The 18,805-nt window shown below is 44.3% G+C and overlaps 1 protein-coding gene across 1 annotated transcript in view; it reads right to left on the bottom strand.

Moving 5' to 3' along the window:
• DGKG (diacylglycerol kinase gamma) overlaps positions 1 to 15,509 on the bottom strand; it is a 171,381-nt gene extending 155,872 nt beyond the window's left edge. The window contains exon 1 of the mRNA XM_052658950.1: positions 15,443 to 15,509. Within this exon, the coding sequence (XP_052514910.1) occupies positions 15,443 to 15,509 (67 nt within the window). The remainder of the gene's footprint in view (positions 1 to 15,442) is intronic.
• Positions 15,510 to 18,805: the final 3,296 nt, after the last annotated feature.

The following is an 18,805-nucleotide window of genomic DNA, read 5'->3' as shown; positions in this document are numbered from 1 at the left end:
TCAGTCTGGGTTGCTTCCACTCAATTCAGAAAATACTATGGAGGGTAAGACACTGCTAGGTACTGCTGATGAACTAATTGGGGACAGGATCTGAATAACTGTGGTAATAATAGTTACTCCTTATTAAGGACCTTTACTACACATTCTCATATACTCTCCCCTACCAATCTGTGCAAATTTGGTAATATTTTCTTCAGTTGACAGAATAAGAAAGCTGAAATTTAGAAAAGTTAAGTGACTTACCTAAGAGTCAGGGTTTTGACTCAGGTCTAGTCTGGGTCAAAAGTCTATATTGCTTTTCCTTAAGCACTATTCACTAGTACTTCCCAAACATTTGCTAACACAAGGCACTATGTAATTAATGCTGCGATAATGATATGAAGCTCAAGGAAGCATCGAGTGGGTAAGAAGTAAAATGAACAGTGAAGAAGTGAAACTAGGATGGAGTAGGGTTAGGGCGGGGACTGGGGATGGCCTATGAAGGAGGTGGCATTTGAGATGGGCTATAAAAAATAAGTAAGGTTTTGAAAGGCAGACATGAAGCAGGCAGGGTATTCTTAGAAGAGACAGGGTGAACCAAGATATGGAGAGAGATGAGCATCACAGGACCTTTAGGCAAAGTTAGAAGGAGAGAGTAGTCAGAGCCAGATTTGTGGGGGTACTGAATGCCTACTTAAGGACATCAATTTCAAATTGTTAAAAAGTTTTTCAGAAGCAGAGCAGAACCAGGTCTGTTTTTTAAAAGTCACTCAGGCAAAAGAATGGAAGAGAGGTTAGTATTAGGTCAGATTTCAGTTAAGGGCATGTGGGGCCCTACATGGGAAACCTTAAAAAAGAAGGGCTAGCTTTGCGGTTTAGAACTAAGATGGCGCCTGCTGGACGAGATGAGGGTGTGACCTAAGTTGTTCAAACTTTTGATTGGCTCTCTTGATTTCCGTGCTCGTGGACAGTGCGTGATCACCGTAGACTCCTGTTACAATGAAGCGCATGAAGATTTGACCTTTAATGTGATTGGTGCAACTATGGTATATTAAGATTTGACCTTTAACATGATTGGTGCAACTATGACATATTACAATTTGACCTTTAACGTGATTGGTGCAACTATGACGTATTACAATTTGACCTTTAACGTGATTGGTGCAACTATGGAAAGTCCCTCGTAGGGCCCCCTTCGTTTGCCTATATAAACCAAGAGTTTGTGGCAATACAGCGGAACTGCTTAGAGGGAACACCTGTCGAGTCTGATTGTCTCTTGCTCGCTGAGGGGCTGGATTGGCGGACAGCAGGCTCACCTCTCCTCAGCTTTGCTGAGGGAAGTTCCACTGCCTCTCTCTTTCTGCGGAGCGCAAGGGCACATATACATTATACTCAAATTACTCTAGGAGTAGTTTAAATATTTGGGGAAAACACTATATTTGGGAGTCAATTTCAATGGGAGATTTTCAGCTCAGCCAAGAGTAGCCACATTTTTTTTTAAATGAAAAATTTGGAGCTTGAGTGTTCCTGGTGTGGGTTCTGCAAAAGTAACATAAAGACAGCATTTTGATTGAGAACCAAGGGAGTGATTTCACTTAAATTTTTCCTGTTACTGCTACACTTGAGAGATTCACCAGTTCATTCTCGCAGAAATTGTTTGGTTCTCAAGTGCTATTGAGCTAATCCTGGTTTATCCTTAAATGTATGATATGCAAATTTATATATGCATGTGGTGGTGGTGGCTTAGTTGCTAAGTTGTGTATGACTCTTGTGACCCCCTGGACTGTAGCCTGCCAGGCTCCTCTGTCCATGGGGATTATCCAGCCAAGAATACTAGAGTGGGTTGCCATTTCCTTCTCCAGGGGATCTTCCTGACCCCGGAATTGAACCCCGGTCTCCTGCATTACAGGCAGATTCTTTACTGACAGCTACAAGGGAAGCCCCTATATATGCATAGGTGTATATATTTATCTTACATATAAACATATACACACGTATTCATCATATGGACACATTCAAGTAAACAGAAAGTGAGGAAAGTGAAAGTGAGGTCGCTCAGTCGTGTCCAACTCTTTGCGGCCCCATGGACTATAGCCTACCAGGCTCCTCTGTCCATGGGATTTTCCAGGCAATAGTACTGGAGTGGATTGCCATTTCCTTCTCCAGGGGATCTTCCCGACCCAGGGATTGAACCCGGGTCTCCCGCACTGTAAACAGATGTTTTGCCGTCTGAGCCACCAGGGAAGTAAACAGATAGAAGCATGTTTATTCTTTTTGACTACTAGCCTCAAATTAAATAGAAAAAAGCAATCCAAGAGATTGCTGGCTCCTGGATTTCCAGGAGAGGTGTTTTTCACCACACATTTACATCAATCTCCTTTATAGGTTTTTATGAGTTCAGAGCATCAAATAATTCCTTTTTTTTTTTTTTTTGAAAGGGAAACAATTCCATTAAAAAAAAAAAACCAAAAAAGGGAAAAAACCTAATTCTCAAACTTGAGACCCATTACTTTCTCCTTGGCAGTCCTTTGATACTTTATCTGTTTTCTTCTCAACCGATTTCAGGGCTGGGTTTCCCTTTCCCTGAGGAATAAGTGGGCACTGTGCCATCTTTGAAGACAGTTAAGAACAATGAGGGGCTGCTTCAGAGCATTCCTTGATCTTACTTCAGGGGCCACGTGTGCCTGAGGGTGTGAGAGCACAGCCTCAGTAGAGATCGCCCCATCCACGTCTGTGCTGTAAGACCCCCTCCAGACACAGGAGACAGAGCTCCATTTCTGAGTGTGCAAAGCAGGGCCATGTCCACAGTTCTTTGCTGTAACAACTCCTATTTTGAGTACCTGCTATGTGCTAAGCATTGTCCTGGCCCCTAATGCATTTAATTTAAATCTCCACAATATAACCCTTCAGATAAGTCACTCCTATTTTAGAGAAGAAGAAACTGAGGTGTATGGAAATTAAATGATTCTTTCAAAGACACAGAGCTAGTGAGTCACTCTTATTTTTAACACATCTAATAGTGTAACACAGTTGTCAGAGTCATTGGATACACGAATACAAGTAAATCAGAAGATAATGCCCTTTCTCCATGAAAATAGCTCTCAAATCAGGCTGCATGTTAAAATCTCCTAAGGATCCCTAAGCACACTGAATCCCAGGCCTCACCCCAGACCAATTAAGTCAACATCTCTGGGGGAACTCAAGAATCAGTATAAGTTAAAAGCTTCTGCAGTTTCAAACATATATATATATATAGTCAAAGTTGAGAAACCGTGTTCTATAATGTGGTTTTATTAGTAGTAATAATAATAAGTTAGAATGCTGCTGAAAATGTTGGATAACCATTGCAAAAAAGCGGTAGAGAGAAAAAAAATCTGAAAATGTGCTTGGCTAATATTCCTTATTGTTTAAGTGGACAACACTAAAGAGCTCCACCCAACAAGTCAACTTACTCAGCTGTTGGCAACGTACGAACACATTTTATATTAACTCACTAAGGCAGGACCATCAGTACACAGTTTTACCTGAAATCAGAAGTTTAGAAGGCTCTTTGGTGTGATCAAGGTTGCTAGCCATAACAACTGCTTTAGGAAGTTTCAGTCCAAAGTTGTTTCTTAATGCCAATAATTCTGAGATTTTAACCAAATTGTTCCTGGTGTTTGAGCAAATTCAAAGCCCGTTTAAGGAGAGAATCTGGCCCTACTCATAGGCATCTCTGACGCCATGTTTGCATGGGACAGGGATGTCCTCTGTCTGAACAAACAGACACATCTGGAGCTTCGGTGTTCACAGCAGAATGTGAGCTGTGCTGCCTGAAATGGGACCCAATGTTTATGGGCCATCTTCTAGTTAGCAGCCCTGATGACATTAATCAGACACTGATCAAGTTTCCATTAAACTTGGAAATAACTATAAAGCAAAATTTTAAAAAGAGAAACTGAAAACCCGTAGGAGAGAGTGAAAATCTAAAGTACATGATAACTCTCCATTCTTTGAAGTTCCCAATCCATACAAGTGGACTGCCTGGGGATAAGGTTAGCTGAAGCTCCAATACTTTGGCCATCTGATGTGAAGAGCCAACTCACTGGAAAAGACCCTGATTCTGAGAAAGACTGAGGACAGGAGGAGAAGGGGGTGGCAGAGGATAAGAACATTGGATAGCATCATTGATTCAATGGACAGGAGTTTGAGCAAACTCTGGGAGATAGTGAAGGTCAGGGAAGCCTGGCGTGCTGCAGTCCGTGGGGTCGCAAAGAGTCGGACATGACTGAGAGACTGAACAACAAGAAGGTTTAAATGCAGATTCTGATTCAGTAGATCTGGATCATTGCCTGAGATTCTGCATTTCAAGGAAGGACTTGGGAGACACCAATTATGCAGGCCCAAGGATCTCAGTTTGCAAGAGCAGACCTGAAGCAACCTGTACATTTGCATCTGACTTGTAAGGCTTGTCTGTCACAACACACACACGAAAACATGATGCTGAGCCTAGAGGAACATATTCCACACACCGGGAAGATAATAAATGACTCTAAACCCAGGGAAGAACAGACACAAAGAGGGAGAAGGGAAAGTGGAAGAACGAAGGGGGAAAACCCTAGATTTTCCTTCTTCCAGTGAGGCCTGGGATGCATGAGGAAGTTTTATAAGTACCCAGAAAGTCAGGAACACAGTAAGATGCACAAAAGCAAGAGTAGGGTTTTCCAAGGGTCCTAGAAAGGAGGAAGATGATGTCAGAACAGAGATTCCAGGTCAGCAGCACTGCTTCAAAAGGCCCACCTTTGCAGCCAGAACGAGTCAGGCCCTGGGGTGGAATGTGGGAAGCATGTGTAGGAAGCATGTGCGGCATTATAAGCATATGCCCATTCTCCCAGTTATGCTTCTTTTCCTGTCCTGCTTCTTCTCAGAATGTAGCCCACTGCCTGATACAAAATTGATGTTCAACAAAAATTTATGGAATAAATGAGATCATGGCATCTGGTCCCATCACTTCATGGGAAATACATGGGGAAACAGTGTCAGACTTTATTTTTGGGGGCTCCAAAATCACTGCAGATGGTGACTGCAGCCATGAAATTAAAAGACGCTTACTCCTTGGAAGGAAAGTTATGACCAACCTAGATAGCATATTGAAAAGCAGAGACATTACTTTGCCAACAAAGGTCCGTCTAGTCAAGGTTATGGTTTTACCAGTGGTCATGTATGGATGTGAGGGTTGGACTGTGAAGAAAGCTGAGCGCCGAAGTATTGATGCTTTTGGACTGTGGTGTTGGAGAAGACTGGAGAAGGTGAAGGCACCCCACTCCAGTACTCTTGCCTGGAAAATCCCATGGGCGGAGGGGCCTGGTAGGCTGCAGTCCATGGGGTCGCAAAGAGTCAGACACGACTTCACTTTCACTTTTCACTTTCATGCATTGGAGAAGGAAATGGAAACCCACTCCAGTGTTCTTGCCTGGAGAATCCCAGGGACGGGGGAGCCTGGTGGGCTGCTGTCTACGGGGTCACACAGAGTCGGACACGACTGAAGCGACTTAGCAGCAGCAGCAGCAGTTGGAGAAGACTCTTGAGAGTCCCTTGGACTGCAAGGAGATCCAACCAGTCCATCCTAAAGGAGATCAGTTCTGGGTGTTCGTTGGAAGGAATGATGCTAAAGCTGAAACTCCAGTACTTTGGCCACCTCATGCGAAGAGTTGACTCATTGGAAAAGACTCTGATGCTGGGAGGGATTGGGGGCAGGAGGAGGAGAAGAAGCGGACGACAGAGGATGAGATGGCTGGATAGCATCACCGACTTGATGGACGTGAGTTTGAGTGAACTCCGGGAGTTGGTGATGGACAGGGAGGCCTGGCGTGCTGCAATTCATGGGGTCGCAAAGAGTCAGACATGACTGAGTGACTGAACTGAACTGAAAAAAGGAATTGGGCTTGTCACGCTTGTTCCATATGTCCTATATTCCCAGAGGCATAGGGAGGAAAGGTAGACCAGTGGTTCTCAATCCTGGCTGCATGTTGAAATGACCAGGGGAGCTTCAAACATCCCTGATGCCTGGGTTTCACACCTACAGGTGATAATTAAATGGTCCAGAGACAGGGGAGTGTGTGGGCAGGACATCACAATCGTTTAAAGCCTCCCAGGTATTTCCAATTTGCAGCTAAGGCTGAGGACCACTGGGGCCCACCAAGCTAACTACTTGGGAAAACCCATGGAAGTGAATGTTCTGCTGCACTTCTGAAGGTTATATATAGAATAAGAGAAAAATACTTTATCAGCCAAAATTCCCACTGCTTCGATGTAAAGAAAACCCTCCTCAGGATAGTTAGACTTTCTGATTTATCATAAATGACCTGAATGACTGGTATGGCTTTTTATACAAGTAGAATTTGCATTGCTAGCAAGATTTCCCACTTTTTCTCCAAATAATTTGGTCTCATCAGTCATAGGTGGAGGAATGCAAGAATAGTTACCTTCTTGCAACTTAAAGTGTGGTCCCTGGACCAGCAGTATCAGCATCACCTGGGAGCTTGTTCGAAAGACAGAATCTCAGAACAAGCCCAGACCTACTGATTCAGAACCTGCATTTTAACAGAATCCAAGGGCTCCACAATCACTGTGGATGGTGACTACAGCCATGGAATTAAAAGACGCTTGCTCCTTGGAAGAAAAGCTATGACAAACCTACACAGCATGTTAAAAAACAGAGACATCACTTTGCCAACAAAGGTCCATATAGTCAAAGCTATGGTTTTTCCAGTAGTCATGTATGGATGTGAGATTGGACCATAAAGAAGGCTGAGCACTGAAGAATTGATGCTTTCAAACTGTGGTGCTAGAGAAGACTCTTGAGAGTCCCATGGACAGCAAGGAGATCCAACCAGTCCATCCTAAAGGAAATCAATTCTGAATATTCACTGGAAGAATTGAAGCTGAAACTCCAATACTTTGGCCACCAAATGTGAAGAGCTGACTCATTAGAAAAGACCCTGGGATGCTGGGAAAGATTGAAGGCAGGAGGAAAAGGGGGCAACAGAGGATGATGGTTGGCTGGCATCATTGATTCAATAGACATGAGTTTGAGCAACCTCTGGGAGACAGAGAAGGACAGGGAAGCCTGGTGTCCATGGGGTGGCAAAGAGTTGGACACGACTTAGCAACTGAAAAACAACAAAGATTTATGTGCACATTCAAATTTGAGAGCCACTGTTTCAATGAAGTCCCTCCCTATCCATAGCTTCTGTGACTGCTTGTGGGCAGAATTCCAGTCATTACTAATGAAAAGAAGGCCAGCTGTATCAAAAGAGGTGTGTGTGAGAAATAGCTGTGATTATCCCTTTCAAGATGGAAGCACCTAGACACGATCATTTATGGGCCCAGGGTTCCATGAACATTTGATTAAATCTCACTCTACTGGCACATATAAATAGCAAAGTTTCAAGAAAGCTTACTTACAGCCTTCCACTGTTCTACAAATTAGCCCTAAACATTTTCTCTGACTCCTATGTTACACTGACAGGTTTGAATTTTGAGCTATAAATTCCCTACATGTTAAAGTAAAAAAAAACTGCCTTAATTTGATTCTACTGAAATATACTTCTGAATAGCACAAGTTACTGATTCAATCTTTTAAAAATGTATTGAAAATTTTTGTTCAGGAAGGAAGAGTCTATCAGGGCTACTCAACACCAAGTACCCTGATTATCTGTTGGAATTCAGCACCTGGGAAGCAGCATGGGGGTTAAGCTTTCCTGCCCAGGAACCCTGCCTGGGGATCCCTTTCTTTTCATTTATTCCCATTATCCTGAGGTTATGGAAGGAAGAATATAGGAGGAAAAGACCTTCAGATTCTTCTGTCAAGACCTAAATAGAATAGAAACATAAAGTTGGGGGTGGGTGGTGGTGTCCCATCTAAGGGCCTTAGAAGGGCACTGAAGTAAATCCCAGTTTTGTCTCTATTTCTTTGTATGACACTATTATTTTTAAAAGTCCCTAAAACGCAGAAATAAGAAAAATAAGTAGGCAACACATCTTTTCAATGTCATATGGAACAAAGGCTATCTAAGCACTGCCTGTTGAAGGTAGGTAGTTTCCTCACTGTTTACTATTGATTAAAACATATTAAATGTCCCAGACTTAGTGAAGTTATATGTTAACTTACAGATTTTTTTTTTCCAGCAGAGATGTACAGAACTTCTGTGAAACAGATAACCCGAAAGATTAGGGTTTGTTGTCCTATAACCCGTTTTGTATCTAACCAAGCAATCTTAATTGGAAAAGACCCTGATGCTGGGAGAGATTTTGAACAGGAGGAGAAGGGGACGACAGAGGATGAGATGGTCGGATGGCATCACCAACTCAATGGACGTGAGTTTGAGCAGACTCTGGGAGATAGTGAAGGACAGGGAAGCCTAGCACGCTGCAGTCCACGGGATCACAGAGAGTCGGACATGACTGAGCGACTGAACAACAACAAAGCAATCTTATCCTTGCATTTATTTATGAAACTGCCTAACTAGGAATTTATGGATTTCATCTGTATCCATCCAGGGACCATATCTTACTTCTCAACTTTAACGTCTTACTGGCCCCTCCACTAACTGAGCTAAATAAAATCTTCAGCAAAAAAAAGTTTATTAAAAATTTTGTTCTATTGAATATACATACATACATACATATATATATATATAAAATCAATGCATGGTTGAAAGTTGAGCTCCAATGGGTAGATTCTGTTTAATTTGTTGGAACTGAAGTGAAACAAATTAAACTTGACCTCAAATTGAAAACATTGGTTCTAATTCTTATTCTGCCACTGATTTTCTGTGTGACCTTCGGGAATCACTGAGCTCTTCTGAATTTAGTGTTCTCATTTGTAAAATGGATGGTAGTTGGATTTGATCATGGCTAAGAGAGGATGAGATGGCTGGATGGCATCACCAACTTGATGGACATGAGTCTGAGTGAACTCCGGGAGTTGGTGATGGACAGGGAGGCCTGGCATGCTGCGATTCATGGGGTCACAAAGAGTCGGACATGACTGAGCGACTGAACTGAACTGAACTGAAGATCTCTCCTAGCTTTAAAAAGTCTACAAAATCAAGCAACCACTAACTGATGTGGGAAATGTTTGGCTTCATTTCTTAGAGAATTAGAGGTGAAAATGGATGTTTTATCAGGATTTTTTTCCTTTTTTGCTTTATGAATAAGAGGATAATTTCTGTCCTTGGTAAATCATGGGGAAAAAACCCTCTCCCCAAATGACAGGATCAGGACAATAAGCCAATATATTTCTGAAGCTGTTAGGAGGAGGTGGGTCAGTAGAAGGCATTTCCATATGCTCATGCTCTCCAAAGTTGAAAGAGAAACCCGTTGAAACATAGAAACTAAGTATTGAAAGGGCTAATGAAGGTCATTTAATCAACCAGACATCTAATGCTCCAATCTCTCTTAATGTCTCAGCCAACTCTGCTCAGACAGTTCTAGCAAAAGGAAACAGTGGTTTTGAGTCCATGCTGTTCCATCTTAGACAGGTTTGATCATTAGGAAGCAATGTATCCCTTAAAGTCTTTCTTCTGATGATTTCCTCCAATTTGTCCTAAAGCTACTTCTTAAAGCCATTCACCATTAACTTTACACCCTTTTCCCACAATAGTACTGTGGCTATTTTAAATACAACTAGTGCTCCCTCACTCTTCCCTGAGTCTCCCTCTTTCCAGCAAATATACATAGTGTTTTCATCTATTTCTTCATAACGAGGCCCTGAGGCCCCTCACCATGCTATGGGCACTTCCCAACAAGTTCTGCTTTGTCCATTGTAAACTGTAGTAAACTGCGGTGCCCAGAAATAAATCCAGTTCTCTAGAGAGGCCTGATTAGCGTAGGAGAGAATGTAGATATTTGTTTGCCTTACTAGAAATTATGAGTCTATTAATACATCCTATGATCACAGTTGGGCTTCTCCAGAGGCTCAGTGGTAAAGAATCTACTTGCCAAGGCAGGAGATGCAGGAGACATGGGTTCAATCCCTGGGTCCGGAAGATCCCCTGGAGTAGGAAACGGCAACCCACTTCAGCATTCTTGTCTGGAGAATCCCATGGACAGTGGAGCATCATGGGCTACAGTCCATAGGGTTGCAAAGAGTCAGACACGACTGGAGTGACTGATCACACAGGCAGGATCACAACTAGTAACTTGGTTAAATAACATAATGTATATGCACTCAAAAGAAATCTCTATAACCACTAAAAGCCATGCTTCTGAAAAGTACTGGGTGATTCAGAAATGCACCCTGACATGCTGTGCGCTAGGCAGTGTCCAGAGATGGCTCTGTCAGTTTTCCTCCACTATGTGAGCCACTGTCCCATGAGATGTGGAGTCCATTCCTCTACCCCATCAAGTCTGGCCCAGGCCTGTGACTGCTTTGACCAATGGAATGTGGAGAGAGTTATGGTCTAGCACTCAACCCAGGTATTGAAAAGGTCTGCTGCTGTTTTTATAGCTTGGAGCTCTGAGCCACATGTACAAAGTCCAAGCTACCCTGCTGGCAAGAGATGCCACGTGGAGAGGCCCTGAAAAATAGTTGAAGTATTAGTTGCTCAGTCATGTCCAACTCTTTGTGACCTGGACTGTAGCCCATCAAGCCCTTCTGTCCACAGACGTCTCCAGGCAAGAATACTAGAGTGGGTTGCCATTTCCTTCTGCAGTGGATCTTCCCTACCCAGGGACTGAACCTGGGTCTCCCACACTGCAGGCAGATTCTTTACCTTCTGAGCCACCAGGGAGGAAGAGAAAGTGCTTGGAGGAACAGGCCCCATGGAGGAGCACTGAGGTACCTGCAAGTGAGTGAACAGGCCATACGGGGTCACGTGAGGCATCCCAGCTGCAACCCCAAACACTGTGGAGCAGGAACAAGTCTTCTTGCTGGGCCCAGGCCAGGTGCCCAAGCCACAGGATCATGGGAACAAAACCAAAACTATCAAGTTTTGAGCCTGTTTTGACACGGCAATGGATAACTGAAACATATTGTTAGAGTGAAGAAAACAGCACACAAAATAGTCTAGATGTTTGTTTTTAAAAATATATGTATATGTGTGTAATATGTATTTTAATATTTATATTTATGCATAAACATACGGGTTGTGGTTATCACTGAGAGAGAGAGGATTGTGCGTGTGTGCCCGCACGCATGCGCTCGGTCGTGTTCAACTCTTTGTGACCCCATGGACTGTAGCCCGCCAAGCCCCTCTGTCCATGGAATTCTCCAGGCCAAGAATACTGGAGGGGGTTGTCACTTCCTCCTCCAGGGGCTCTTTCCAACCCAGGGATCAAACTAGCGCCACCTGCATTGCAGGTGGAATTTTTTACCCACTGAGTCATCAGAGAAGTGTGACAGGATCATGAGTAGCTTTAAATTTCATCTTTTCACTTTCAAAATTTTTACATTTGTTTTTATTTGGTAACAAAAAAAGCTTCTTAAACTGTCATATTCTTTTGACAAGCACTCTTAATTCACATTGCACAGTGGTAAAGAATATACCTGCTGATGTAGGAGATGCAGAAGACCTGGGTACTATTCCATCCCTGGGTCAGGAAGATCCCCTGGAGTAGGAAAAAGAAACCCATGCCAGTATTCTTGCCTGGGGAATTCCATGGACAGAGGAGCCTGGTGGGCTACAGTCCATAGAGTCACAAAGAGCTGGACATGACTAAGCACGCATGCACGCCATGCCACTGTCAATTATATAATATATATATAATATCCAAGGGTAGTTTAACATAGCTTCCCCCTGACTGAAGCACACCAGCGAATGCAGGGTTTTTGCTCTTGAAACAGCATACTGAAAACCTCTTGTCCTGAAATTCTTGGCCTCTCCTACCTAGAACTCCACTGGAGAAAGTTCTCAATTTTCAGCCTGTACACTTCAGCTATTTCGCTGTTGTAAAGCTCCTGTTTTTATGGTTATGAAAGAGCAGTTGCTATGGCAATGCAATATGACTAAATGCCAGAATGTGTCTAAAATTGGTAGAAGTGCCTTGTTCAGGGTTTCCTCTGAGGATTAATCATTTTCTAAGAATCGTATCTTTTTTTTCTTTTCTGTTAAAACAATGGTGCTAGAGCCCCTTGTCCTGTCCTGGGACACAGACAAAATGAGGATGGATCCAAGAAGGATAAAGCTGATGGTTGAAAAAAGAGACTGCAGAGGAGCCACTTCCTACCAAACACTTGAGTTTCTTTTCACCTCCTGCCTCCACAATGGCTCTGCCACATCTGGACCCCTCTGTCCCGTACTGTGCACAGATTCACAGGCTTTGAGGTATCTCTGCCGGCCTCCTTTTGTTCCACAAGTTTTGAGGATACTTCCTCAGTAATTTCCCACGAATTAGCATCTGTTCATTGCCACATTTCCCATTTCAGCTCTGTGCCTCAGCTCAGATGAGAAACGTCATCCTTCATCCAAAGGACTTGTCCGCCCTCCCTGACCTGGCAGTTTTCCCATCCAGATCACCCTGCATGCAGCCATCAGATCCATGGCTCTGCATTTTGCCGCTTGGTCCAAAGGCCACGCCTTGACAGGCAGGGCCCCAGGCCTCCTGCTACCCCCTCCCGCCCCTGTCTGCCTCCCCACCCTCCTGCTCCTTTTTCTCACCTGGCCCAGAAGCTCTTCTTACCTCCGCACAGACAACCTCCCCCTTTGCTCCCCTTCACCTTTGCTCCCCCTGTTTCAACTCCTCCCCCCACCATCTACTACTCACGTCTTAAACTCTTTTCTCCACAGACTTCACCCAGATGAATTCTGTTACAAGTTAAGTTGTCTCCCCTGCAAATTGATATGTTGAAGTCCTAATTCCTCAGTACCTCAGAATGTGACCTTATTTGGAAACAGGGTCATGGCAGAGGTCATTAGTTAAGATGAGGTCTTGCTAGAGTAGGGTGGGTTCAATCCAAAATGACTCTATCCAGACGCAGAGAACAGACTTGTGGTGCCAAGGTGAGGTGCGGGAGGGATGGACTGGGAGTTTAGGATTAGCAGATGCAAGCTATTACATACAGGATGATAAACAGAATCCTATCATATAGCATGGGGAATTGTATTCAATACCCTTTGATAAATCATTATGGAAAAGAAAATAAAAATGAATGTGTATATATGTATAACTGAGTCACTTTGCTGTACAGTGGAAATTAACACAACATTGTAAATCAACTATATACTTCAATAAAAAACAAATTTAAAAAGTAAGGATTAAAAAAAAGGCTTTCCACATAAAGAGGGAAATTTGGACACTGAGACACGTGCATAGTGAGAGCACCAGGTGAAAACTAAAGGGAGAAGACAGTCATCTGTAAGCCAAGGAAACAGACCCTTCCCTCACAGCCCTCAGGAGGAGCCTGGAGTTTGGACTTCTGCCCCTAAGAACTGTGAGAGACTTTCTGTCATCCTGTGTGTGCTGTGCTTAATTGCTCAGTCGTGTCCGACTCTTTGCAACCCCGTGGACTGTAGTCCACCAGGATCCTCTGTCCATGGGGATTCTCCAGGCAAGAATACTGGAGTGGGTTGCCATGCCCTCCTCCAGGGGATCTTCCCGACCAAGGGATGGAACCCAGGTCTCCCACATAGCAGGTGGATTCTTTACTGACTGAGCCACATCCTAAGCTACTTCCTTCAGTCTCCTCCAGCTCTAAACTTCCTTCTCCTTTGTGTATGGTTCCCCTGCTGCCTTGAGTCTGTTCTCTGCTTGTGTCAAAGTACATTTCTGATGCCCTAACAAGATTCCGATTCCTCGGGCAAAGCCTTATCTCTCTGCTTCTTCTTCCTCCCTGACAGGGCCTGATATTTTGTTGACCCACAGAGTGAGCAGAATTAGATGAGTTTACCCTGGAGGGTGATTCCTTGCTCCTTATCAATTCATTTCAGAGGTCTCTAAATCTACCGTGGTCATACAAGAGGACATGGGCTCCAGAGTACCAGAGAGAGACAGACTTTGTGACCCATGAACTTTGCAACCCCGTGAAACCCTGCCAGGCTCTACTGTCCATGGGATTCTCCAGGCAACAACACTGGAGTGGGTAGCCATTCCCTTCTCCAGGGGATCTTCCCAAACCAGAGGAACCTGGGTCCTCCTGCACTGTGGGCAGATTCTTTACCATCTGAGCCATCAAGGAAGCCCATGACTAACACTTACCCTGGAGGGTGATTCCTTGCTCCTTGCCAATACATTTTAGACTTCTCTAAATCTACTGTGGTCATACAAGAGGCCATGGGCTCCAGGGTACCGGGAAGAGACAGACCAGTAGTCCTACAGGTGGATCACATGGAATCATGGGGTGTTAGGCCTGGAGGGACCACAGGGAAAGATCATCTGGTCCAACCCTCTCAGTCTGCATAAGAGGACACTAAGGCTGGGGGTGTGGGGAGGGGATCTAAGGGGTGGGGTGGGTGTTAAGGTCTGTCACATCACAGAGACAACGCCAGAGCTGGCACTGAGCCTGGCTCCCTGACTCCCAGACCAGTGCCCTGTGGAAGTGGGGCAGGCTGCCCTACTTCAGAGGATGATCTGCCTGGGCGAGCGCTGTAGGGCAGGTCAAGGAGCGACAGATCGAATGACCTACAAAAACACCAGCACAATTAATGTGAAGGGAGAGGAGTTAGAAAAATGGGGTGGAGTTAGGAGTGCTGCTGAGGGCTCTGAGAGACAAAGGGCTCTGTAAAAATTAGTGCCATTGCAGTCATGATGGGTACTGTGTGTGCAGAGTGAAGCGGTCAGCCCGGACCAACTCCTGTCAACAGTCAGGACTAGGAGTGGCCTGTGGGGGGCACAACTGTGGGGCTGTGTGTGTACGTAGGCCTTGCCACGACTGTGTGTTGGTGCACTGACATTGTTCCTGGGTGCAGCTAGTGAAACCGACAGCCCTATATGAAAGCCCAGGCTTTTCAATACAAAGTGAAGGAAGTGACATGCATCAGAATTTTGTATCTTACTGAAAGAAGGCCTTGGGTCCAAACACAAGAGTATATTAAAGCAAATGACTGAGTAATATGGTAACCAAGCAGCCTGCAGCCTTTCAAAAGGTAGGCTAGAAAGAGGTTTTGACAAGCTGAGAAAACATAATCTTACATTATTAAAAAAAAATGAAGACCGAAAAGGAAAAAGGTATATTCAGGAACTCAACCAAGTAAAGCAATATACACAGGACGAGAGTGTGACAAAATGCTCATAGCATGTAGCTGTGGTTTTTTAACCTACTTTTTATTTTTCTTCCCTGGATATTCCAGATTTCTCTGGTGAGAATGTATCATTTATAGAGTATAAAGATAATTGCATTTTTATGTTTAAAGACACAAATTCTATTTTTATAAGGCGATAATAAGTTGATCTCATACTCTTTGCTTTGCTACTCTGCTCTCCAAAAATGTTCTCCCCAACCAAGAGGAAATCCCACCCGAGATGGGTCCATCCGTTTACTTACATTCTGCATATTTCTGGAGTTGGCCAAATTCTTCTGGAGTGAGGGACACCCACCGATCTTCACTCATCTTCCCTGGGTGTGAGCGCTTGAGGCTTGGTAGAGAGTTTTGTTCACCAGGCTGTAGCCGTGGCCCAGCTTAGGGCCTGGCTCATTGCAGGTACGCAACAGACAAGCCTTTCAGGAAATTTCTCAAGGACCCAAGTGTCTATGGCACCAGCAGGTTATCGTTGAGCAGATGAGAGAAGACCTCTGCTATTCCTCAGGCAACAATATCCTTCTATCTGTAGTCAAGGTATATTCAGAAATCCTTGCTCTTCCTAGGGAGAGTAGAAAAGATATTGTGAATGAGAATGTTAGAATACATGTCATTTTTTCTTATTAAAAAAAAAATCTCCAAATGTTCTTTGCTGAAAGCTCTATTGGAGGCAGTGGTTTTCAAGCAGTGGGGGAACGCCACCCCAGGGAAGTCAGAAGAGGATACACAGACCAGACAAGGACAAGTCCAGACAGCTGGATGGCTGGGGTGGGGGTTGGGTAGCCCATATAAAGAGGCAGCCATACTCCTAAACTCTGGGAAATTTTAAACATCCCTCATCAGAGGTGGTAGTAAGGCCACCTAAGAGCATCCTCCAGGCATGAAAATACTCCAGGCTGTCTCATGAGAAAGTACAGGGACAGTAGCCCACAGGGCGTGATTTGAAAGGTAAGCCAATCTCTTCTCCACTGATTTCTAAATTCCACCATTAGAGCTGCTTACCTTCCTCTGATGAGTCACTAAGCCACTCTGGAAATTCAAATACCAACCCTCCCCCTCAAGGCTGGCTGGCATCTTAGTGACTCTTTCCTCTTAGAACCACAAAAATATAATTAGAGGGAAGGCCTGCCTTCCTGGTGCAGATGAGCCTAAGAAAGGAGGGAGTGGATTCAGACAAATACTTAATATTTTTTCTTTTGAGCCCCTTCTGGCTCCATCAGTTCTAAATCAGTTTAATGGGTTGTGAAATTAATGTGGCAGGCTAAGACCAGCCTCTAAAAACATGATAATAGAATAGCACAGAATGGAATGGAATGATGGAATTGAAAATGAGAGTGCATCTCCTTTCAGTTATACATACATGCATCCACCTATCACAGTGCAAAATGTATCTCTTATTCTGAGTTGAGGTTTAAAAATGTTGAAAAGTCATCGGCCTAATAGGACAAGAAATAAAGACTGATGTTACCGAAAATCAAGCCCAGTTTTGATAAAAGAGAATCCACCGTAGAGAGTCAGGGTTGAAGGCAAGTCTGTGAGTCTGGGGATCTGAGGAATGGTGAAGGGGCTGGAAGAGATGATGGAATGAGGAGGCAGACTGGACAGTTCTCTGGGGTGGCACATATACTTGGTTGGTATGGACCTGGAGGGCTGAGCTAGAGCCGAGGGAAAGTGCAGGCAGAAGATACATGTTCTGTAAGAAGAGCCTCTGTAAGCCCTTCCATTAGTCAGAGCTCGCCAATAGTGGGAAGAAATACATGGCAAGGGAGTGAGCATGCTTGTATATCAGGGAGCATCCAAACTCTAGTTTCTCTCCTTAAAAAGTTTGATTTTTCTTCTTAATCCACTGGCCAACTGAATTCTGTTTCTGGGCACCTGGTCTTGCCTAGTTTGCAGTCGTGAAACTTAATAAAGGGAAAGCTCACTAAAATGGAGCGGGGAGGCCAGAAGGGGGAGCTCTCATGCAATTATCACAGAGGTCAATTACAGGAGCAATTGTCAATCCTAGACCGCAGTAGTTCAGTTCAGTTCGGTTGCTCAGTCATGTCTGACTCTTTGCAACCCCATGGACTGCAGCACGCCAGGCCTCCCTGTCCATCACCAACTCCCCAAGCCTGCTTAAACTGATGTCCATTGAGTCAGTGATGCCATCCAACCATCTCATCCTCTGTCATCCCCATCTCCTCCTGCCTTCAATCTTTCCCAGCAGCAGGGTCTTTCCAAATAAGTCAGTTCTTTGCATTGGCTGGCCAAAGTATTGGAGTTTCAGCTTCAGCATCAGTCCTTCCAATGAATATTCAGGACTGATTTCCTTCAGGATGGATTGGTTGAATCTCCTTGCTGTCCAAGGGACTTTCAAGAGTCTTCTCCAACACCACAGTTCAAAAGCATCAATTCTGTGCTCAGCTTTCTTTATAGTCCAACTCTCGCATCCATACATGACCACTGGAAAAACCATAGCCTTGACTAGACAGACCTTTGTTGGCAAAGTAATGTGTCTGCTTTTTAGTATGCTGTCTAGGTTGGTGATTACTTTTCTTCCAAGGAGCAAGCGTCTTTTAATTTCATGGCTGCAGTCACTGTCTGCAGTGATTTTGGACCCCAACAGAAGAAGTATTAATGGGAAAGAACCATCAAGCATAGGCCCAACAGGAAAAGATATACATTGCATTTCCTACAAAAAATTGACTACCCCAGGGACTTCCCTGGTGGTCCAGTAACTAAGACTCTGTGCTCCGAATGCAGGGGGCCTGGGTTCAATCCCTAGTCAGGGAACTAGATCCTACATGCAGTAACTAAGACACAGAGCAGCAAAATAAATAAATGAAAAATAAATAGTTTCTTTGAAAAAAAAAAAAGGAAATTGACTACCGCAGCAACTCAACAACCAATGAGTAATGGTCATCACCATGAACTCTCACTTTCGTCCCATGGACTTTTGTTCAAAACACCCCCTTCTCAACTTCCTCCTTTTTCTTGATAAAATAACATTCCTCTCTTTTATATGTTGGACTCGCCTGTGGCTTTTGCCACAGCTCACTTGTTCCAAAGTGCAATTCCTCTGCTATGCGTGAATAAATCCATTTGCTGTTAAAATAACTGGCTGTTTTATTTTTAAGGTCAAAACCACTGACCCAATTGCCAGATCCAACAGGCACATTCAAGCCTTCCTTGCGTTCTTTGCACTCTCTGCAGCCTTATCCTCAGCCGAAAACAACCCCCTGGAAACTCTTTCATCTTTCTAAGTGTTCCTCCTCAGTCTCCTTCCACTTCTTTCGCCACTGTTAAATACTGTGTGTTGAATACTACCCCATCCTCACCCTACATCCCTTCCGGGGGACTTCATCCACCTCCATAACTTCAACAACTCCCAGGCACGCTGCTCGTTGCCTCAGTCACATCCAACTCTTTGTGACCCCATGGACCGTAGCCCATCAGGCTCCTCTGTCCATGGGATTCTCCAGGCAAGAACACTGGAGTGGGTTGACATGCCCTCCTCCAGGGGATCTTCCTGACCCAAGGATCTTCATTGCAGGCGGATTCTTTACCACTGGCGCCACCTCCAGGCCTGCACGCTCCCGTCACTCCAGATCTGCATATTCAACTAT

Source organism: Budorcas taxicolor, chromosome 1 (genome assembly GCF_023091745.1).
Source record: "Budorcas taxicolor isolate Tak-1 chromosome 1, Takin1.1, whole genome shotgun sequence".
NCBI classification, from domain to species: domain Eukaryota; kingdom Metazoa; phylum Chordata; class Mammalia; order Artiodactyla; family Bovidae; genus Budorcas; species Budorcas taxicolor.
Note: the sequence above shows the minus strand (reverse complement) of the source record. Positions and strands in the feature narration are given on the sequence as shown.